The sequence below is a fragment of the Rosa chinensis genome, chromosome 6 (assembly GCF_002994745.2).
Source record: "Rosa chinensis cultivar Old Blush chromosome 6, RchiOBHm-V2, whole genome shotgun sequence".
Lineage (NCBI taxonomy): Eukaryota > Viridiplantae > Streptophyta > Magnoliopsida > Rosales > Rosaceae > Rosa > Rosa chinensis.
The window spans coordinates 62,992,880-63,010,886 of NC_037093.1; the positions used below are offsets into that span (position 1 = coordinate 62,992,880).

Here is an 18,007-nt window from a genome sequence, read left to right on the forward strand (position 1 = left end):
TTTCTTTTTATTTTGAAATATCCGAGACTATTTCTCTTTAACTACTAAATACTGGGGGACACGATTTCCGGTTACCTCATATTGTGTTACAGCGTTACGGGATTGGGAATAAAGAGTATAATAATAAATGGAGTTAATTCAAATATCAAATAGGGAGGATAATGATTGGTTTTCTATTTTTGGGTTTTTGGATTCATTCTTGATTCTTCTTTATGATTTTCTGACCTTTTGCTATCCTCTTTTACGCTGCCGACTAACAGTTATACAGCTATTTTCCTTTTTCTTCTTTTTTTCTTTTTTCTGTCCGCTCAATTTTACACCATTATTTTTATTGTCATCATTTGAGGAATTATCGTCGTGCTCTTTCCTCGATTAAGAGTTACTGAGTTTTATTCTAGCCAGATTGTAATGACTAATGAGGTCACTTTTAGATCAGGTTTGAGAAGAAAATAAGATTTTTTCCCACTTCTTTCAATTTTTGATTATATGTATGTATTTTCTTGAAGATCTTTCATATTAGGTTTTTGACTGTCATTGTTGATTCTCTCGTACTTATATCCTATGTGCTTGTATTTCATGTGAATAAAACTTCACTTTCATCTAAAAAAAAAATTATCGTGTGATTTCACATGTCTGTGATTTCAATTGTTAAGACACGAACAAGTGCCTGCAAAAGATAAAAATAAATAGTAATAAGATAAAATAAATTGATTACAATGCCACATAAGTTAATCAGATCATCATAAACAATAAATGTATGACAATCTAAAATTATTAATAATATTTCTAGTCGTTTTTACACTAATTGCACAAAATTAGGGATGGGCGGATGGGCAAGAAAAGAAACACACGTAAATGTATGACCACATGGCACATGCTAATAACAAACATCAGATCGTGGTAGAAGTCTTTCTTCAAAAAGGATACGGATATTGATATTAATTGGAAATTAAATTTTAGTGTGACCTTAACCTCCCCAATCCACTGTCGCTTTTGATCGCAACGTCTATCATACGGCTCCAATGCCCAAACCCATCAAATAACTACAATTGTTTTGGGGTGTAATATTGCGGGGGCCAAAAATCCAAACCAACTTTACAAATCACAAGCGCATCAACGTCAAGACCCCTGTGCTGTCTGTGCCACATCCTTTCTAGCCAGCTCCATCAAATTATATATATGATCTGTATCAAAAAAAATATCTAGGTTTATCTTATAAAAAAAAAATTATAAAAAAAAATCTAGAAGGGAAAGTCTACCATGAATGTTGGTTAGGACTTAGGACGTCGTGAGGGAATCTCCGCACGATCCATAAATAGTTATACAAAGAAAGCTTTTTTTTTTTGAGAAGAGACAAAGAAAGCTTATTGCATTTTTTTTGTGGTAATGTTTTGCGTTACACATCGATATTATTAGAAAGAAGGATCAGGGGTGTCACAACTTTGAGGGACGTCTTTTCTCCATAAAACAGGCGCGGATAAAAAAACAGCACATGATCCAATTTTGGAAGCTACTGAGGAGGGTTCAGAATTGGTGATGCTTAGGCCCATCTAGAAATCTCTGTGGATTCTCTAACAGAGAGCCCAACTAGAGAATGTTGTCCAATTGCGGACTTGGGCTCGTTGTAAATAGTAATGAGTGGACCAAGACGGCCCAAATTAGGGATTGACAGTTTGACACTATGATAACCTTGGGTTTGTGTATGGAATGGGAAACTTCACGCGACAACGAATAGTGATATACTTGACGAATTATTGCTCGAATTATGATGATTGATGTATTTAGAAGTTGTTGGTTTTGGGTTTCTTACATTCACTCTACGATATAGCTATCGGCTTTTGAACACTGCATGCTAAACTGATTGATGATGTTTTAATTTCAATATTTAGAATATTTGCTCGAAAAATTAAGATAGAATCCAACTGGATGTCCAGCCCCTTTTCATGCAATCCGATTACTGAAAATATTCATCTTAGGTCATCTCTCGCTCAAGAGGTCACGTTGGATGTTTGTTAAAAGAGTTTACCTTCTAGTGTTCCTACCCAAATTCACTACTTTAAGGGCAACTCCAACCATTGGCACCATTTGGGGGTGCTATTCTCATTTTAGCACCCCCTTGTTGCACTATTCATATAAGACTCAATTCTCATCTTTAACCATGAGGTGCTATATGGAGGTGCTATTTTCACTATTTTTGATTAAAATATAATATGAGTATAATTTTGATGAATATTATATTAAAAATATGTTGATTTAATTAAATAAGGTAAAAAAAAAAAGGAAATTAACCCAATTTTCTAGTTATTTTTTTTGGAACAAAAAGGAAATAATAACTCTTCAATTAATAAGAGCCGTTGATCACTTTTTTCCAAAAAATCTGAGCCATTGGATTAAAAATAGATCCGTTTCAGTCAAAAAAAAAAAACAAATTAACCCAACATCTGACCGTCCATATTCAAAATGGACTGATCAGAGCCCTTCAGTTTGATGACCGTTGGGGGTTCCAATGGTCAGTAGGGGACAAAACGCAACTCTAGTGGGGCCCGTGAACCAGACTTCATCAGGCCTTTCTCTCTCTCCAGCACATACGCGCGCGTGCTCTTTCTCCCTTCCCCTGACGGGCGCGTCTCCTTCAAGCCCAGCTCCAGGCGCGTCTCTTCTTCTGTTGGGCTGAGACAGCCCACTTGGTGGCCCCGTAGCTACAGTGAAGAGTTCTGGTCTTGGAAAAGTCACATATTTGAGACTTGAGATGAGCCAATGTCCTATAAATTTAGGACCAACACCCCCCCAAAACCATGGTTGGAGATGAGAAGTCCTATAATTCTCCCAAATCTGGTTTTGAATCAAATGGTTGGAGTTGCCCTAATGGTGTTGAAGTTCTTCAAGTGAAATGATATAGATAATTAAAGACATAATTAACAATAAACTCACAAGTAAACGAATCAATTAGTTGGATATAGCTTAGGGATCATCATGGGCCGGGTTAAGGCCGGCCCTACCCTAAATTTTAGGGCTTAGGGTAGGGCCAGGCCGGGCTTTGACCAAGTCAACTTTAATTAGAGCCGGGCCGAGGCTTTAATATGTAAGCCCTTACCCGCCCTTAAAGCCTATCCCGCTAGGGTCGAAAGGGCCGGGCCTTTCTTTGTTTAACTCAAAGTCTCAGTGAATATAGTAATAAACACTCGAAAAAAAAAATATATATGAATAATTCTAGTTGTCCACAATTTGAATATGTATTAGCTAGAAGGACATAACTGCCAGAATCATCTAAATCTAATTCAAGCAAATTTCTTGCTGCAAATCCTGCTAAATTATAATCACGATGAAGCCGACAAGCACCGAGAAGAGCCCACCAGATAGCAGCATTTGACTTAAAGGGCATTGCATCAATCAAATTCCTGGCCTCCTTCAGTAACCCAGCTCGACCAAGTAGATCACAAGCAAAATGTTCACATGTAGGATTGATGCCATAATTTTCAGTAATTGACTATTCCAATATCTCAATTACAAAGTCTAAAATATGAATATCATCAATTACAAAGTCTGAAACATAAGAAGACGAAGAAGAACAAAAAAGTGATTCAGAAGAAGAAGAAGAAAAAAGTGATTCAGAAGAAGAAACAGAAGGTGATGAAGACGTGGATACCATATCAGATCATGTTTCATCAGTCTCCATCATCATGCTACCCAGAAGCAAAAGCTTCAGTCTTTATTCTATAAGCGAGGGGCGGCAACGGGGTCGGACTGAAAGCGGAGAAGGATGGGCTGGACGTGGTCTATGGAGACGGAAACGGATTGCCATCGTTGTTGGTTGGACGGGGTCGTTCCAGATCTACACCGACGAGCCTCTCTCTCTTTCTCTCAAATGGCTGCTGCGGCTGCTATGTTAAGATGAGAAGTGTTCAGCTGTTTAGGTCGAGTCAATGACGCCTTTGGTCCTTTGGACTTGGACTTGGACAGTTGGACTGACTTGGAGTCGGGCTAGGCAAAATATGAAGCCCAAATTAATTGGATTTATCCATTTAGGACAGAATATGACCCATTTTAGTACATAGCAAATTTCTCATTTCCATTTCTATGTAATAGAGAAAATAAATATAGGATTAAATACTGTTTAATCCTTGAGCTTTTGACCTAAAAACACTTTAGTCCCTGACCTTCTAATTTCACACGTTTAGTCCTTGTACTCTCAAATTTTGGATAAATAGGTCAATTCTGTTACTCTCGGTCAAAAAGTTCTGTTAAATTGCTGACGTGGCAATTTTTCAGCACTAAAATGTCTATAATACCCTCACTTCCTTTTTTTTTTTTTTTTTAATTTATTCTTTTCTCTATGTTTTTTTTTCTTTTCTTTTCTTTTCTTTTCGTTTATCTGTTCTTCCTCAGCTCCTCGAAATCTCAGCCGAAGTTTGACAATTTCGACCTCAAATCCGGCATCTCCTCCCCAATCTACATTGAGCTCTGCCTCATCGCCTGCTATCCTCCCTCCTCCGCCTCAAAACCTAAGCTTTACTAAACAAATTTTTATCATAACACCCAAAAAGAAAAAATCAGACAAACCCAGATCCAAAAAAAGAGAAAAAAATTCTTTAATTCGCAGCAAACCACCATAACAAAATACAGATGCAAACATCAAATGGGTACTCAAAAATTGTTGTGCTCTCCTTCTTGTAGCATTCAAATTCAAGCTATCCAATGGATGAATGGCAGAGATTGAACTTAGGCTATGTTGGAAACAACTTGTATGCATGCTCAAGTTTTTTCCTGATATTAGTAGTCCTGTAACATGTCAATTATCCAAAGAAAACATAATGACATCATACAAGCCGTAATCTAATGGAACCCACCAGTTTGGATCAAGAAGAAGCCAACCCATCTGACCTCGAGAAACGCGACGACATCCTTCACTATCAGGATTACTATTTCCGGTAAGACTGCAAACTCCAGAAGTATGGTCTGGAGTGCGAGGGGATCTCTGCATGAAGCTCCACCTCCACTGCCTCCACCCCCACCTTCAACCACTCTGCCCCACTCTGCCTCACCCTTTCTGACGCCGACCTCGCCTACAAATACCCACCCAAATCAATTTCGAAGCTAAAGATAAAGAAGAATTGAATCATCAGGGGCTCAGTTTTCAATCCGCATCGTTGATCTGACCCATTTATTTGATTCCAATTCCAAATTGGAATTACGGCAAGTCAGTTATAGGGTCGGCGGAAACCTCCTTGCTGATGGAGGCTATGATGTTTTGTGACAGAACCCGCCCCGGGTTTCATCTTGAAACCCACAGAGGCTCTACGGGGCCCACCTTAGAAGGAATTCTACCAAAAATTTGGCAGAACTTCCCCCGAAAGTGGACTACCCACAACCTGTAAAACACACAAAACACTTCAAGCAAACCACCCTTATACTCCTGGAGCCACCCTGCTCCCAAATACCATCAACTCCACTCGCAAAACACAAAACTCAACTCAAAATACTAATCCCAAAAGGTTATCAGAGCAATACTAATACACAAGGATATAAAAAGAAGAGTAAAGGATCAAGGGATCCTACATTGCGGAGTGACAACTATGCCTCAAATTTCATGTACGCCCGACCTCCACTAATTCGCTTGCAAACTGGGCATTTGAAACTGAAGGGCCCAGGGGAAAGTAATTTAAAAACATGTTAGAGTGAGTGGACAAAAATAAATGGATAAATAAGATAATTCGAAAGAAAGTAAAGCTTTAATACTTTCTCACATGTTCATCCTTTAAAAACATTGATGCATGCAACGTGGATAAAACATATTTCTCGCAACACGAAAATTCGTGAAAACATTCCAGCCCCGCTGGTAAAAAGAAATCGAGCTACCCCGCTTGCTGAAGGTATCAAATCAAATATGGGGAAGAAGTTCTCACCATACAAATAAAGGAGCCTCCCAGGCTCGGGTCGGAATGTCCCACACTCTGGAGCATCACATGCTCTGCTCTGCTCTACTCACCCACGAACACATAGTAAGCAGGGAGGAGCACTAATAGGCTAGCTAGCAATAAATATGACGACCCAGGTATGGTGGTTTAAAACCATACGAAAACTCGAAAATCAGTAAGGCTTCCCCATTACTCACGAGAGAAGACATATTCTAACGACGTGGCCCCGCACGCCAAAATAATCTCAAGTCAATTAACCATTAGGCAAGAAATAATCGATAAATATAATTCCATCGAAAATCCCATTTTCAAAAAATATTCCAGAAATCTCAATATCGACGAATAGAAATGTATTATAAATTTCCGGAAATCACCTCAGAAAATAACTCGTCGAAAATCATGATTTCAAATAAAAGTCATATATTGGAGATACTTATCGAAGGCTCAAAATCCATTTCCGAATCATAATTGAAAATAATTCATAATTAATCTCCGAAAATTAAATCATATTTCCAAAAATAAATCATATGGAAAAACAATGTCAAAATTATAATCCAAGGCAAAATATTATGCTCGATAAATAAGATGATAATTAAATTAATCAATAATTTCAAAATAAATGCATGCATCATTATTTAAAACAAAAGTCCACTCACTGTTCTATTTAGGCGATCACGCATACGAGTTCCTTCGTCGAACAATAGCTCGGTACATCACCCTGTACACAATTATATTTCGTGAATCATTATTCAACAATTTAATACGATTCCTAAAATCAAATCCTCATAATCACATCTCCACTTCTTCTCGGAATCAACCCAAATTACACCACTAATATCAATCAGTTAATTGAAAGGTTCCAAGGCAGAACCGAGAGATATCTGACGGTCGGATTCTCGTAAATTGATAATGGAATTCTAAGTTTCGAAAATTTCATAATCAACACAAATTTTCTTCAATTCCAACCAAAATCACATTTACGAGCTCTACATCAATTATAGGATTTAATTGGGCTAAAACAGGAATTAAAAACCTACCCCACTCGCCTCCACGCACCACCAACAGTGGCAACGCGTGGACCCCACGCGCTGGCGGCCACCAAATTTTGGCAGCAGCAACATCACAACAGACCCAACAAGTTTCTCAACTACAACACATTCCAATTTTACCTTTAAATGCTTGAAATTGGCCGGTGAAGAAAACCCAGAAAATCCAAGAACCCTAGGATCGGGTTTTGATGGATTATCCCTCTACACTGCAAATCGTGGCTCAAGGTTAGGGGGAAAATGATCCTTGGCGAAAACCGCACATTCGACGCCGGTTTGGTGGCCGGAGACGGCCGGAATCGGAAGATATCGGCGTTGCCTCAAAACTACTACAGTAAAATTCTTGGGCTCGATTCAACGATTTCCGGCTAAGAAATGGCAAGCTACCACTATAGGCGAGTCCAGGATGAGGAGAGGAAGAGGATGATGGCCGCAACTCATTCCCAGGTGACCGGAATTGAGAGGACGCCGGAGTTGCAGAGGAGAGGGAGAGAACGAGCTCTGGGAAGGAGAGAGGGAGAGAACGAGCTCGGGGAAGGAGAGAGGGAGAGTTACCGAGGTGGGTTTCCGGAAACCTACCGTTGTAACTTTCCATATATATATATATATATATATATATAAACTTACCATGAACAGTAACATTAATTTTTCGCTTATAACTTTCTCATGTGAATTCCGATTTTTACGTACCACATATGCACGCGCTCAGTTTAACGTCTTCTACAATTTTCATGAATAACATTTTCTCAAATTTTGATCCGAACAAAAAGTCATCTTTTAGGGCCCCCTAAAAATACTGAAACGACAGTAAAAGTGAAACTAAAGGTCGTTTACCATCCAAATGACTAATAAACCGGTGAATTCAGGTTCGGGACGTTACATTTTGGGCTCCCGAATCCTTTTCGCCAGCAGCTTCAAACACAGCTTTATTTGGATTTGGTTCAGAAATTTCTGGGTTTTGATGGTTGGGAGGTGGTGGTCGGGAGAGAGAAGAGGTTGGGGGGGGGGGTGTTTTGGAGAGAGGATAAAAAAGAGTAAGATTAAAAATTAGAAAATAAAAAAGAGAGAAAGATTAAAAATTAGAAAGAAAAAAAAACATAAAGAAAAAAATAAATTAAGAAAAAAAGAGTTAAGGGTGTAATGGACTTTTTGATGCAAAAAAATTGTCACGTCAGCAACTTAACAAGTTTTTGGACGGAGAGTAACGGAATAGACCTATTGGTCTAAAATTTAAGAGTATAAGGACTAAACGTGTGAAATTAGAAGACCAAGGACTGAAGTGTTTTTTGGTCAAATGCTCAAGGATTAAACAGTATTTAATCCATAAATATAAATAAAATAAAAATTATAGGGTCGGACTTTTAGGACCTAGCTGGGCTTGGCCCTAATGGGCTCAATCGGGCCGAGCCGCAGGGTAGGGCCGGAATTCATTTGCATAACCCATACCCTACTCTATTTGAGAAAGGGTCGGGCCGGCCCACCCTAATGCAAGGGTCGGGCTGGGCGGGTGTTAGCATTAAAGCCACCCTCAAGTGCAAGAGGTACAAGTTATAGAATAGGGGATTAAGTAATGATGTCGAACCCACGAGGATTGGTAAATCCTTTCCTAGCTAGGGAAAACCTAAGGAAAAACTAGAAGAATATGCAAATATACAATCACGAACAAAGGCTCACAAGTGAACCAAAGTTCATGGTGAGTATGTGCAAGATGGTGTGTAGATATTTGATTTTGATTTTGAGATTGGTTTCTATTCAAATTGAAACAATGAAACCAAGTAATATAAACTAAGCTAAACAAACGCAAAAACTTGTTAGCATTAAAGCCACTCTCAAGTGCAATAGGTACAAGTTATAGAATAGGGGATTAAGTAAGGATGTCGAACCCACGAGGATTGGTAAATCCTTTCCTAGCTAGGGAAAACCTAAGGAAAAACTAGAAGAATATGCAAATGTACAATCACAAACAAAGGCTCACAAGTGAACCAAAGTTCATGGTGAGTATGTGCAAGATGGTATGTAGAGATTTGATTTTGATTTTGAGATTGGTTTCTATTCAAATTGAAACAATGAAACCAAGTAATATAAACTAAGCTAAACAAAACAAGTTGTTATCAAATGGATGGGAGTTAGGGCATCAGGTTTCACCTTTTGCCTCTCTTGCAAGCATTAAAGAAATTGAATATGAATGATGCAAAGCTAATTGTCCAACTACCCTCTTAGCATCCGGATAGGACTACTAAGGCTTAAACCCCTTTCATTTTATTAACTCTAACCGGATAAGTATAGAGCTAACTACCTAGAGACAAATTCAATTACCGGATAGGTCTCAATAATTTGCCCCTAATGCATAAAGCTTAAAGTTTAGGTAACCAAGCAAGCAAACCAATCCTATCTCTAGGTGATTTTAGCTCACTACCCTCACATGCACACATGGTGTGCTTTCATGCTCCCTTTTTGCCTAAAGGTAATCAATCTCTAGGAAAAACTTCATGTCATGGCAAACACATAACTCAAATTGATTAGGTCTAAGTAATGCATTCAGCTATTGACTTAGCATGTGAGAATGACAACATGAATTTGCATTTATAAACAAAAGCATCAATACAAGCAAGTATGGCTAGGGCTTTCAACCCTAGCCCCACTACTCACACATAGCTAGATACATAAGGTTCAACATTCTATTAAACATCAAATACATAAAGCGATAGGGAGTAAAAGGTGACTATTGATGATGCCGGAAGAGATGGTGGAGATGGGTCTCCAAGAACATGATGTGGTGGTAGTCACCTCCTCCTTGCTCTAAGCTCTTGATATTGGTAAGAATGATGAAATTTAGAATCTCTAAGGTGAGTTGTGGTGTTGAGTGGTGTAACGTCCTGTATCTTAATTTATCCGTTTACTAGTCATTTGGACGGTAAACGACAATTACTTTCACTTTTTACTTTGTTTCAATACTTTTAATGGCCCTAAAAGTTGACTTTTTGTTCGGATTAAAATTTGAGAAAATGTTCTTCATGAAAGTTGTAAAGGACGTTAAACCGAGCGCGTGCATATGTGGTACGTAAAAATCGGAGTTTGTATGCGAGAGTTATAAGGGAAATACGAAAATTACTGTAGCAAGTAGATGGTATATATTCGAATTTCTACTGTGGCCGGGTAATTTTTTTTTCCCCCCTCCCCTGCGTATATTTTTCTCTCTCTCTTCCCCGAGCTCTCTCGGTTTCTCTCTTCTCTGCAACTCTTCTGTTCTCTCAACTCAGGCCACCAAATGACGTGAAACGAAGCTTCACCGACGCGTCTCCTCCTCCTCATCACGCTGGTGGTCGTCGGTCGTCACGCCGTGGCCGGAAAAGGAAGAATCGAGGCCGTGAAGTTTACTGTAGCAGCTCGAGTTTTCTGGAAAATTTTCTAGATTCCGGCCAACCCAGGCGGAGTTTCTTGGCCTATTTTGCAAGCCTTGAGCCGTAGACCACATCCCTCCAAGCTTTCTTCCGGAAAACACAAAGAAAACGACGGATCGAAGGTTTGATCTTTGAAACTCAAACCGGGTTACTGTTTCCATAATTGTTGACCTAGTTCTAGTTGTTTTCTCGGTTTGTGGTAGTGGAGAAAAGTGTTTGGAATGATGAGATGATTGTGCTACCAAAATTTGGTGGCCATGTGGCACGTGAATCCTACGCGCCGTCACTGTAGCAGGCGCGTGGCGGCGCCTCCAGCTGCTATTTGACTTCATCTTTTAGCCCATTAAATTCTACAAATATTGTAGAGCTTATATATGAAGTTTGGTGAAGATTGGTGAGCTTTTGAATTTATTAGGAATTTTCAAAGATTATGAGTTTCGGTTATCGATTTACGAGAATCCGACCGTCGGATATCTCTCGGTTCTGCCTTGGAACCTTTAAATTAACGAATTGGTCTTAGAGGTATAATTTGGGTTGAATCCGAGAAGAAGTGGAGATGTGATTATGAGGATTTGATTTTAGGAATCGTATTAAATTGTTGAATAGTTATTCACGGAATATAATTGTGTACATGGCGATGTACCGAGCTATTGCTCGACGAAGGAGCTCGTACACGTGGTCGCCTATATAGTACTGTGAGTGGACTTTTGTTTTTAAATAATGATGCATGCATTTATTTCTTAAAATAATGCTCTAGTTATTAATCATATTACATTTTGAACAAATGAATTGATTTTCGGAATTTGATTTCGGTTTATCTCGTGGAATTGCTTTCAATAATGAGTTTCAAAGGTTGGTTATGATTTATAATATTATTTGACGAATTACTTATTTCCGAGGTAATTTCCCGAATTAAGTATATTTCTAATCGCCGATTTAAGTTCCTGGAAGATTTTCGAGATGAGTTTCGATGGAATTGGATTTCTCATTTATTTATTGACTTTCGGATTTGGAATGCCTAATTAATGATTTTGGACTTGGTTTGTTTCTTGGAGGTTTTGAGAGATTGTTGGAAATGAGATTTTTCCAAAGGAATTTGTGCTTGTACTAATTTCCGGGTTTGGTTCTGAATTTGAGAATATTTGGCGTGCGGGGTCACGTCACTTGAATATACTTATTTGTTTTCTCGTGAGATATTGGGGAAGCTTTATGGATTTACTGGCTTTTGATTGTTTTTCCTCACCATACTCGGGTCATTCGATTAGGTCTCCTCCTCACTGACTTTGTGTTTATGAGTGGCAGTTGAGGTAGCTTATTCTCCTCCTCACTTACTTTGTGTTTGTGAGTGGCAGTCGAGGTGATTTATTCTCCTCCTCACGTGAGTGGTAGTCAAGGTTATTAGTTCTCCTCCTCACACAATCTATGTGTGAGTGGCAGTCGAGGGTAGGTAGAGCCTAAGGGGCTCCTTTGCCCGTATGGTGACTTCTCTTCCCCATATCCTTTTATTTTGGCACTTGACTAGCGGGGCTAGTCCGATTTCTGTTAGCCAGCGGGGACTGGTATGTTTTCACGAGATTCCGAGTTTTAAAGACATACGTTTGATAAACGTTGCTTGCATCGAAGTTTTACGAATTTAAATTCGTGGGAAAGTAATACAACCTCTTTTCTTTTAAATTATTTATTTAATCGTTTATTTTTGTCCACTCACTCTAACGTGTTTTTCAATTACTTTCCCCTGGGCCCTTCGGTTTCAAATGCCCAGTTTGCAGGCGAAATTAGTTGAGGTCGGGCGTACATTGGAGTTGAGGCATAGTCAACAGCATGGCTTCTGCGTTTTTCTTTGATTTAGGTTTTCCCTTGACTACCCTTGCTATTAGAATTGCTCTGATCACCTGAGAAATTAATGTTATTTAAGTTGTGATTTGCGTTATGTGATTTGGGATGATGCTGATTTGGTGAGCAGGGTGGCTCCAGGAGAATAAGGAAGGATGATTTAGAAGTGTAAATGTTTTCCTACAGGTTTTGGGTAGCCTACTTTTAGGGGAAGTTCTGCAAAATTTTTGGTAGAATTTCTTCTAAGGTGGGCTCCGCAGGGCCATTTCGGGGTGAAATCCGGGGCGGGTCCTGTCAAGTGGTGGAGGAAATGGAGGTTGTAGTGGTGGAAATGGAGGTTTTAGAGGTGGAGATGGTAGTTTTAGAAGTGGAGATGGTGGTGTCTTCTCTAGAGAAAAAAATGGATCTTGGATAGGATGAAGATGATTGAATGGAGTCAAGAATGATGAAGAATTAGTCTTTGGCCTCTATTTGATCAGCTATATGTGTCCTCTATGGTCCCAAAGTGTGCAAGAGATGTTCTTACACCATTGTCCCCCAAATGGTCCCAAATTAGCAAGGTGACAAAAGGACAAGGTGTAGGGAGATATTTGAATCTCAAGTGATGGGAGATTCTCACCACCATGGTCCTCCTTTGCTGGAGAAAAGACCTTCCATGAGTGGCGGCTCGCCGGAAAAATCGCCGGAAAAGTCGATTTGTAATTTTCTTCCAATCTCCGTGTCTTATTCCCATAGTTTCAAATCTCCGCATTTCAAGCCTCAAATAGTCATTTCATTCTCAATGCAAGGTTTCCTACAAATAAAAGGAAATTGATTAAAAAGGGCAAAATAACATGGAAGACAAATCAATTTTCATAATTATGGGACAATTGTATAAATAATTTGTGACTCAACAGCGGGCTTAGGGCCCAAGGGCCAAATGATGAGGCCTAATATAGCTAAAGGTTACCAAGTATATAACTATATACTACTATATATAACCAAGAAACTCATAATCTCTCGACGTGTTTAGAATGTTTACATCAATATAAGTCTGCCTCATTGAACTAGAAGAAAGGAAAGGTTGATGAGTTCTGCTGAGATGTAGCGAATCAAATATTGAATCTCTATCAAAATAGTTGGAGAAATACCTCTAACAGGGAAAATAACGCTATGCGATTGAAAGAGCCGAAGGGAAGGAATGCCATGATCTGGATCCAATCTCAAAAGGAAGTTAGAACACTTTATTAATTGAGTTGACCATTCTTTTAAGAAACCGACCTATTTATTTGTTTGGCGATGTAGTTGATGGCCTTTATGTCATGAGTGAGCAACAATATACTTTACTTTATTGCTATGCCTTTTCTTTACATCAATTTGATAATATCTACGCAAAGGGCATGTGAGCCCTCCTCCCCTCGTCATGAATCATACAAGGTGACAATGGTAATACCACTAAGTTAATATTATAGACACAATAATTTAAAGAAAGGCCGTTTAAAATCTAAACCAAATGTACATTATATAATGAATCGTAGCTTAGCTAGGCTACTCGTTCGTATTAATATATTTTGCAACACCCTTGGGTTGTTGATTAATTCTTAATTTTTTATTCAGTGGTCGGTGGTATTGGTTAGCGTCATTATCAATATACCAAAACGTGAGACATGTTAAGCTTAATATAGCTTAGAACTACGCACACTGAATGTATAGTTAGGAGATTTGAAGCCTTTCGGGTGCATTAACTCAAGTTGTGAGGAGGGTGAGTACATTAACTCGAGTTGTGAGGAGGGTAGAGAATCAGATTGAGATTCGCCAATCTTTCCTGTAACAAGCTAGCTAAATAAATTAAAAGCTATTTAGCTACTATATGCATGTTTTAAAGTCCTTAATCTACAAATGATATTACCACAAACTAATCTCGATCTAATATTCTATCTATAAATAACTACATTAATTAAATTTCATGGTCCATGAAAATAATGCTCACTTGCAAATGAAAATGATGACAATTGTGAATGCATGGTAGGTCGAGATGTAATGAACTCAAAGAAACTTTTCTTTGGTGGAAGAAATCAAAGAAACTTCAAGTAAAATCATGTGGATATGGAGACCACACATTTCTCTTCTGCACATTCTGTTCGCTAAAGGAAGGTTACACTTATTCATTTCCCCCACTCGAGTGATGGCACTGTTGTTTCATCTTTCATCTTTCATCACCACATTTCTCTGTATTGACCTACTTCTTCTGAGATTGAACCATTTGAATCAGAGAAAACCCATGCAGTAATAACAAAACTACTTCATATCAGAACCAGATAAAGTCAAAGACGTGGTTTTACAAGTTAGAATCTTCCTCCGAAAGGACTCATACGTATATATAACGGATCCTCTCCTAACCTCATTTTCTATACCTACGTACTGGAAAATATATACCAGACTTTCGTGTGGTAGTGCATGGCAGCTCATTCTTTATAAACACGAGAATTTGACATTTCGAGTCGCCATTTGAGAAACAGCCACAAACAAAACCAAAGCCAAACCACCTTTCGGTGGTTACAGTTGAATCTGTCGATAGAACCTAGCTAACAGTCCAATAATGACGTAACCTGTGAGCTTCAGCAGTAGGCAGTAGCCGTCTGATTATGATCGACGGGTCTAATGGTCCCATGCAGAATTCTCTGCATGTCAAGCCCTCACCATAAGCTTACATGAGCAAGATTATCCTCGCTCACAGATTTGGAGATCTTTAAAGGCAGCCAGTGGCTAAAAACGAGGCCACGTGTAAAATATAGCCCCATCCTCTCCCTTCCCTGCCCTGCACGTGAGGTCATAGGATTATAAGACATGGTGGTGGGACCCACCAAACAGATACGTGTGTGGCTCTGATTTGAGGAGTCCCCATCTAGACCAGACCAACTAGGGGGAGCCCGAGGAGGATATCGACGGTCCAAATCTCTCCAACGGCTCTTTCAAATGGCGTCATCCAACGGCCGAAACCGAATTGGCGGTTGCCGCCCTACAGTGGATTTCTGGTCTGGACTAGGGGTAGCCGTCTGCATAATAGCCGAAACCGCCAGAAATTATTTAATTAATTTAATAAGATTATAAAAATAAACTTTAAAACATAATAGCCTCAAATTAATTAATTAATTAATTTAATAGGATTATAAATATAAAATTAGAAAAATAAAAATGAATAAAATAGCCGTTAGAGAGCCTTCGTTTCTATAAAAGGAGGCTGGAGGTGAAGAGCTAAACCGCAACCTCCAAGAAGGTTACACAAAGCTAGCTAAAATATCCAATCCCCTTAACTTTTAGTTCAAACCTTTGGAATAATCAGGGTTTCTGAGATCCTTTCTGGACCAGAAAATTAATTTATAAGTCATCTCTATCTTTAGCTTAATTCGGAATTTTGGTCATATAGGTGTATATTTTGCTTATCATCTGGATCTCTTCCTTGTTCAAATTTTTGTTTTTGTGAATTAAGCTGCTGAGATTTCTCTTCTTCGTTTCTGTTACCAACTAGCTCTTTGTTTTTAGATTTGAAACACAAACCTAGCTAGCTAGAATCAGCTACTTAACAATCTCAAAGCGTACGTATTCAGATGGCTATGGAGGCTGTTGCTTTAGACCGGTCGATGTCTTCCTGCAAGCAAATTAGAATGATGATGGCAAGAAGAAGCTTTTCTTCCTCTGAAAATGTTGCTCCAAGTATGAACTTCCATGGAGGTCTCTTGCAGGCTCCTCATGCTCATCCTCCTCCCTCATTCTCCTCCTTTAACCCCTCCCTCTTCAATCATTATATGCAGCAACAGTTTCTTCAACCACAGCAGCAACCACCTCTGCTTCCTCTGCCGGTTTCAAAACCCCTACACCAGTCTCTCCCATCTCGTACTCGAAGCCTCTCCCGCCCTCCCACCGCCAGAAAGACCAACAACGCCAGAAGCCAATCCCTGACTCCAAAGAAGCCAAAGTCGAAACAATCCAAGAAGGAAGACATTAATTCCATGCCTGCAGACTGCTTCATCATTGCTTCCACCACCCGTTTGGGACCCGATCCAAATGATCTCCCTAAAGATGTCACTAAGGTGTTGTCATCTTCATCGGGTAAGACTACTCTTATTGGTAGTGTTGGAGTTGGAGAACACAAGGACAATTTTTCAAGTTCCATTTTCACTCTCGCACCACCTCCGAGTAGCTTGCCCCTGCCGAGGTTTTCTCTGAAACCGCCGAGGCGATGCAAGGCAGAAGCTGTGGGAGTTGATGCCGGAGCAACGGACAATCTCTGCCGTCTTCTACGTCTCCGGTGAACGGCTGAAAATTGTTCTTTATATAAGGGGATTGGTGGCCATATATGTTGGTTTGTTTATGTAAATAAAGGCATCAGGGAAGAGGGTATCTGATGATTTACATTTGAATCCCTCTCATGCTTGGCAAATTTGTGATCACCACCTGGGTTTTTGATTGGGGTGCACAACAAAATGCAGCATGTATTTAGGAGTTAGGAGAATGCCCAAGGATTCTTCTTTATCAGTTTTCTTTCTTTTGTTGGTCACCAAGAATTAATATCAACTGTTATTTACTCATAAATCTTGTAGTTTGTTCTTGCAGGTTGCACTACTTAATTTCCTCTGATACGCTATTTCTACTACCCAAATAAATACCGATTAATAGTTTGAAATTTTCCAGGCATGGCAGCAAACAAGTTCTTTTCATTTTAGCCAGCACTTTCCCTTAGTAGTGCATGAGCACCGGCGGATCTAGGTACATGGGTGGGGGGACTCAAGCCCCACCCATGAATTTTGAGCTAAAATACATGGGTGGGGGGACTCAAGCCCCACCCATGAATTTTGAGCTAAAAATAAAAATTAGGGTAAATTCCTCCTATGGTACTTGAGGTATTGCTACTTGGACAGTTTGATACCCGATGTATTAAAGGGGACAATTTGGTACCTGAAGTTAGACTCTGTTTGACACTTTGGTACTTCTGTTAATTTTTCTGTTAAATGTAAGGATAAAATTGACATTTAGAAGATATGTATAAAAACATACTAAAAAAACATGAGTTTGTGGGTTGATTGCCGTTCTTCATAATTTTATATGTATGAATTAATGTTTATGAGTTATGTTGAAGGTGAAATATTCGAATTTTATGTTAAAGAAATATAATAATCAAATATTTTTTTTGTACTATTCTCTATGAATCTACTGATTTTTCCTCCAAAACTTGGATTTTTCCTCCTCTTCATAAACACAATGCGATGATATTATTTGGTATTATTTTAGGTCTTCCATCATTTTTTGGGTCATTTAGGAGAAAATGAAAATGAATTAATGTTTTTGGGTTATGTTAAAGTTGACATAATTGAATTTTATGTTTAAAAAAATTTAGTTGTACGAGACTAGTTTCTATGAAGTACTCTCATGGGTGTTCACTATATGATTACTATATTTCTTAAACATAAAATTCGAATATTTCACCTTCAACATAACCCATAAGCATTAATTCATACCTATAAAATTATGAAGAAAATCAACCCACAAACTCATGTTTTTATTCATATATTCTAAATGTCAATTTTATCCTTACATTTAACAGAAAAATTAACAGAAGTACTGACAGGACCCACCCCGAATTCCACCCTGGAATCCGAAGTGGCCCTGCGGGACCCACCTTTAAAGGAGATTTACCAAAAAATTTCGGCATAACCTCCCTTAAAAATGGTTAACCCAAAAACCTGCGGAAAACCAAAATTTCACTTCTAATTATCTAACCACAACTCCTGGAGCCACCCTGCTCCCAAATTCAAACAATCATCCCAAAGCTAAT

The 18,007-nt window shown here is 38.9% G+C and overlaps 1 protein-coding gene and 1 long non-coding RNA gene across 2 annotated transcripts; one reads left to right on the top strand and one right to left on the bottom strand.

Moving 5' to 3' along the window:
* Window positions 1-3,175: 3,175 nt before the first annotated feature.
* On the bottom strand, window positions 3,176-3,916 carry LOC112170341. Its single transcript, XR_002925062.2, has 2 exons — window positions 3,647-3,916; window positions 3,176-3,543 (listed from the first exon to the last, which is right to left on the bottom strand). It is a non-coding gene; the product is annotated as an uncharacterized LOC112170341 (long non-coding RNA).
* An 11,505-nt stretch (window positions 3,917-15,421) lies between these two features.
* On the top strand, window positions 15,422-16,767 carry LOC112171874. The gene has a single exon (XM_024309001.2). It carries the CDS (start codon window positions 15,783-15,785, stop codon window positions 16,485-16,487), a length of 705 nt encoding a protein of 234 aa, XP_024164769.1. The 5' UTR covers window positions 15,422-15,782; the 3' UTR covers window positions 16,488-16,767.
* Window positions 16,768-18,007: the final 1,240 nt, after the last annotated feature.

Bases quoted from the DNA above. Each gene is read 5' to 3' on its own strand.
- LOC112171874 (XM_024309001.2), top strand. From the start codon at position 15,783: ATGGCTATGGAGGCTGTTGCTTTAGACCGGTCGATGTCTTCCTGCAAG.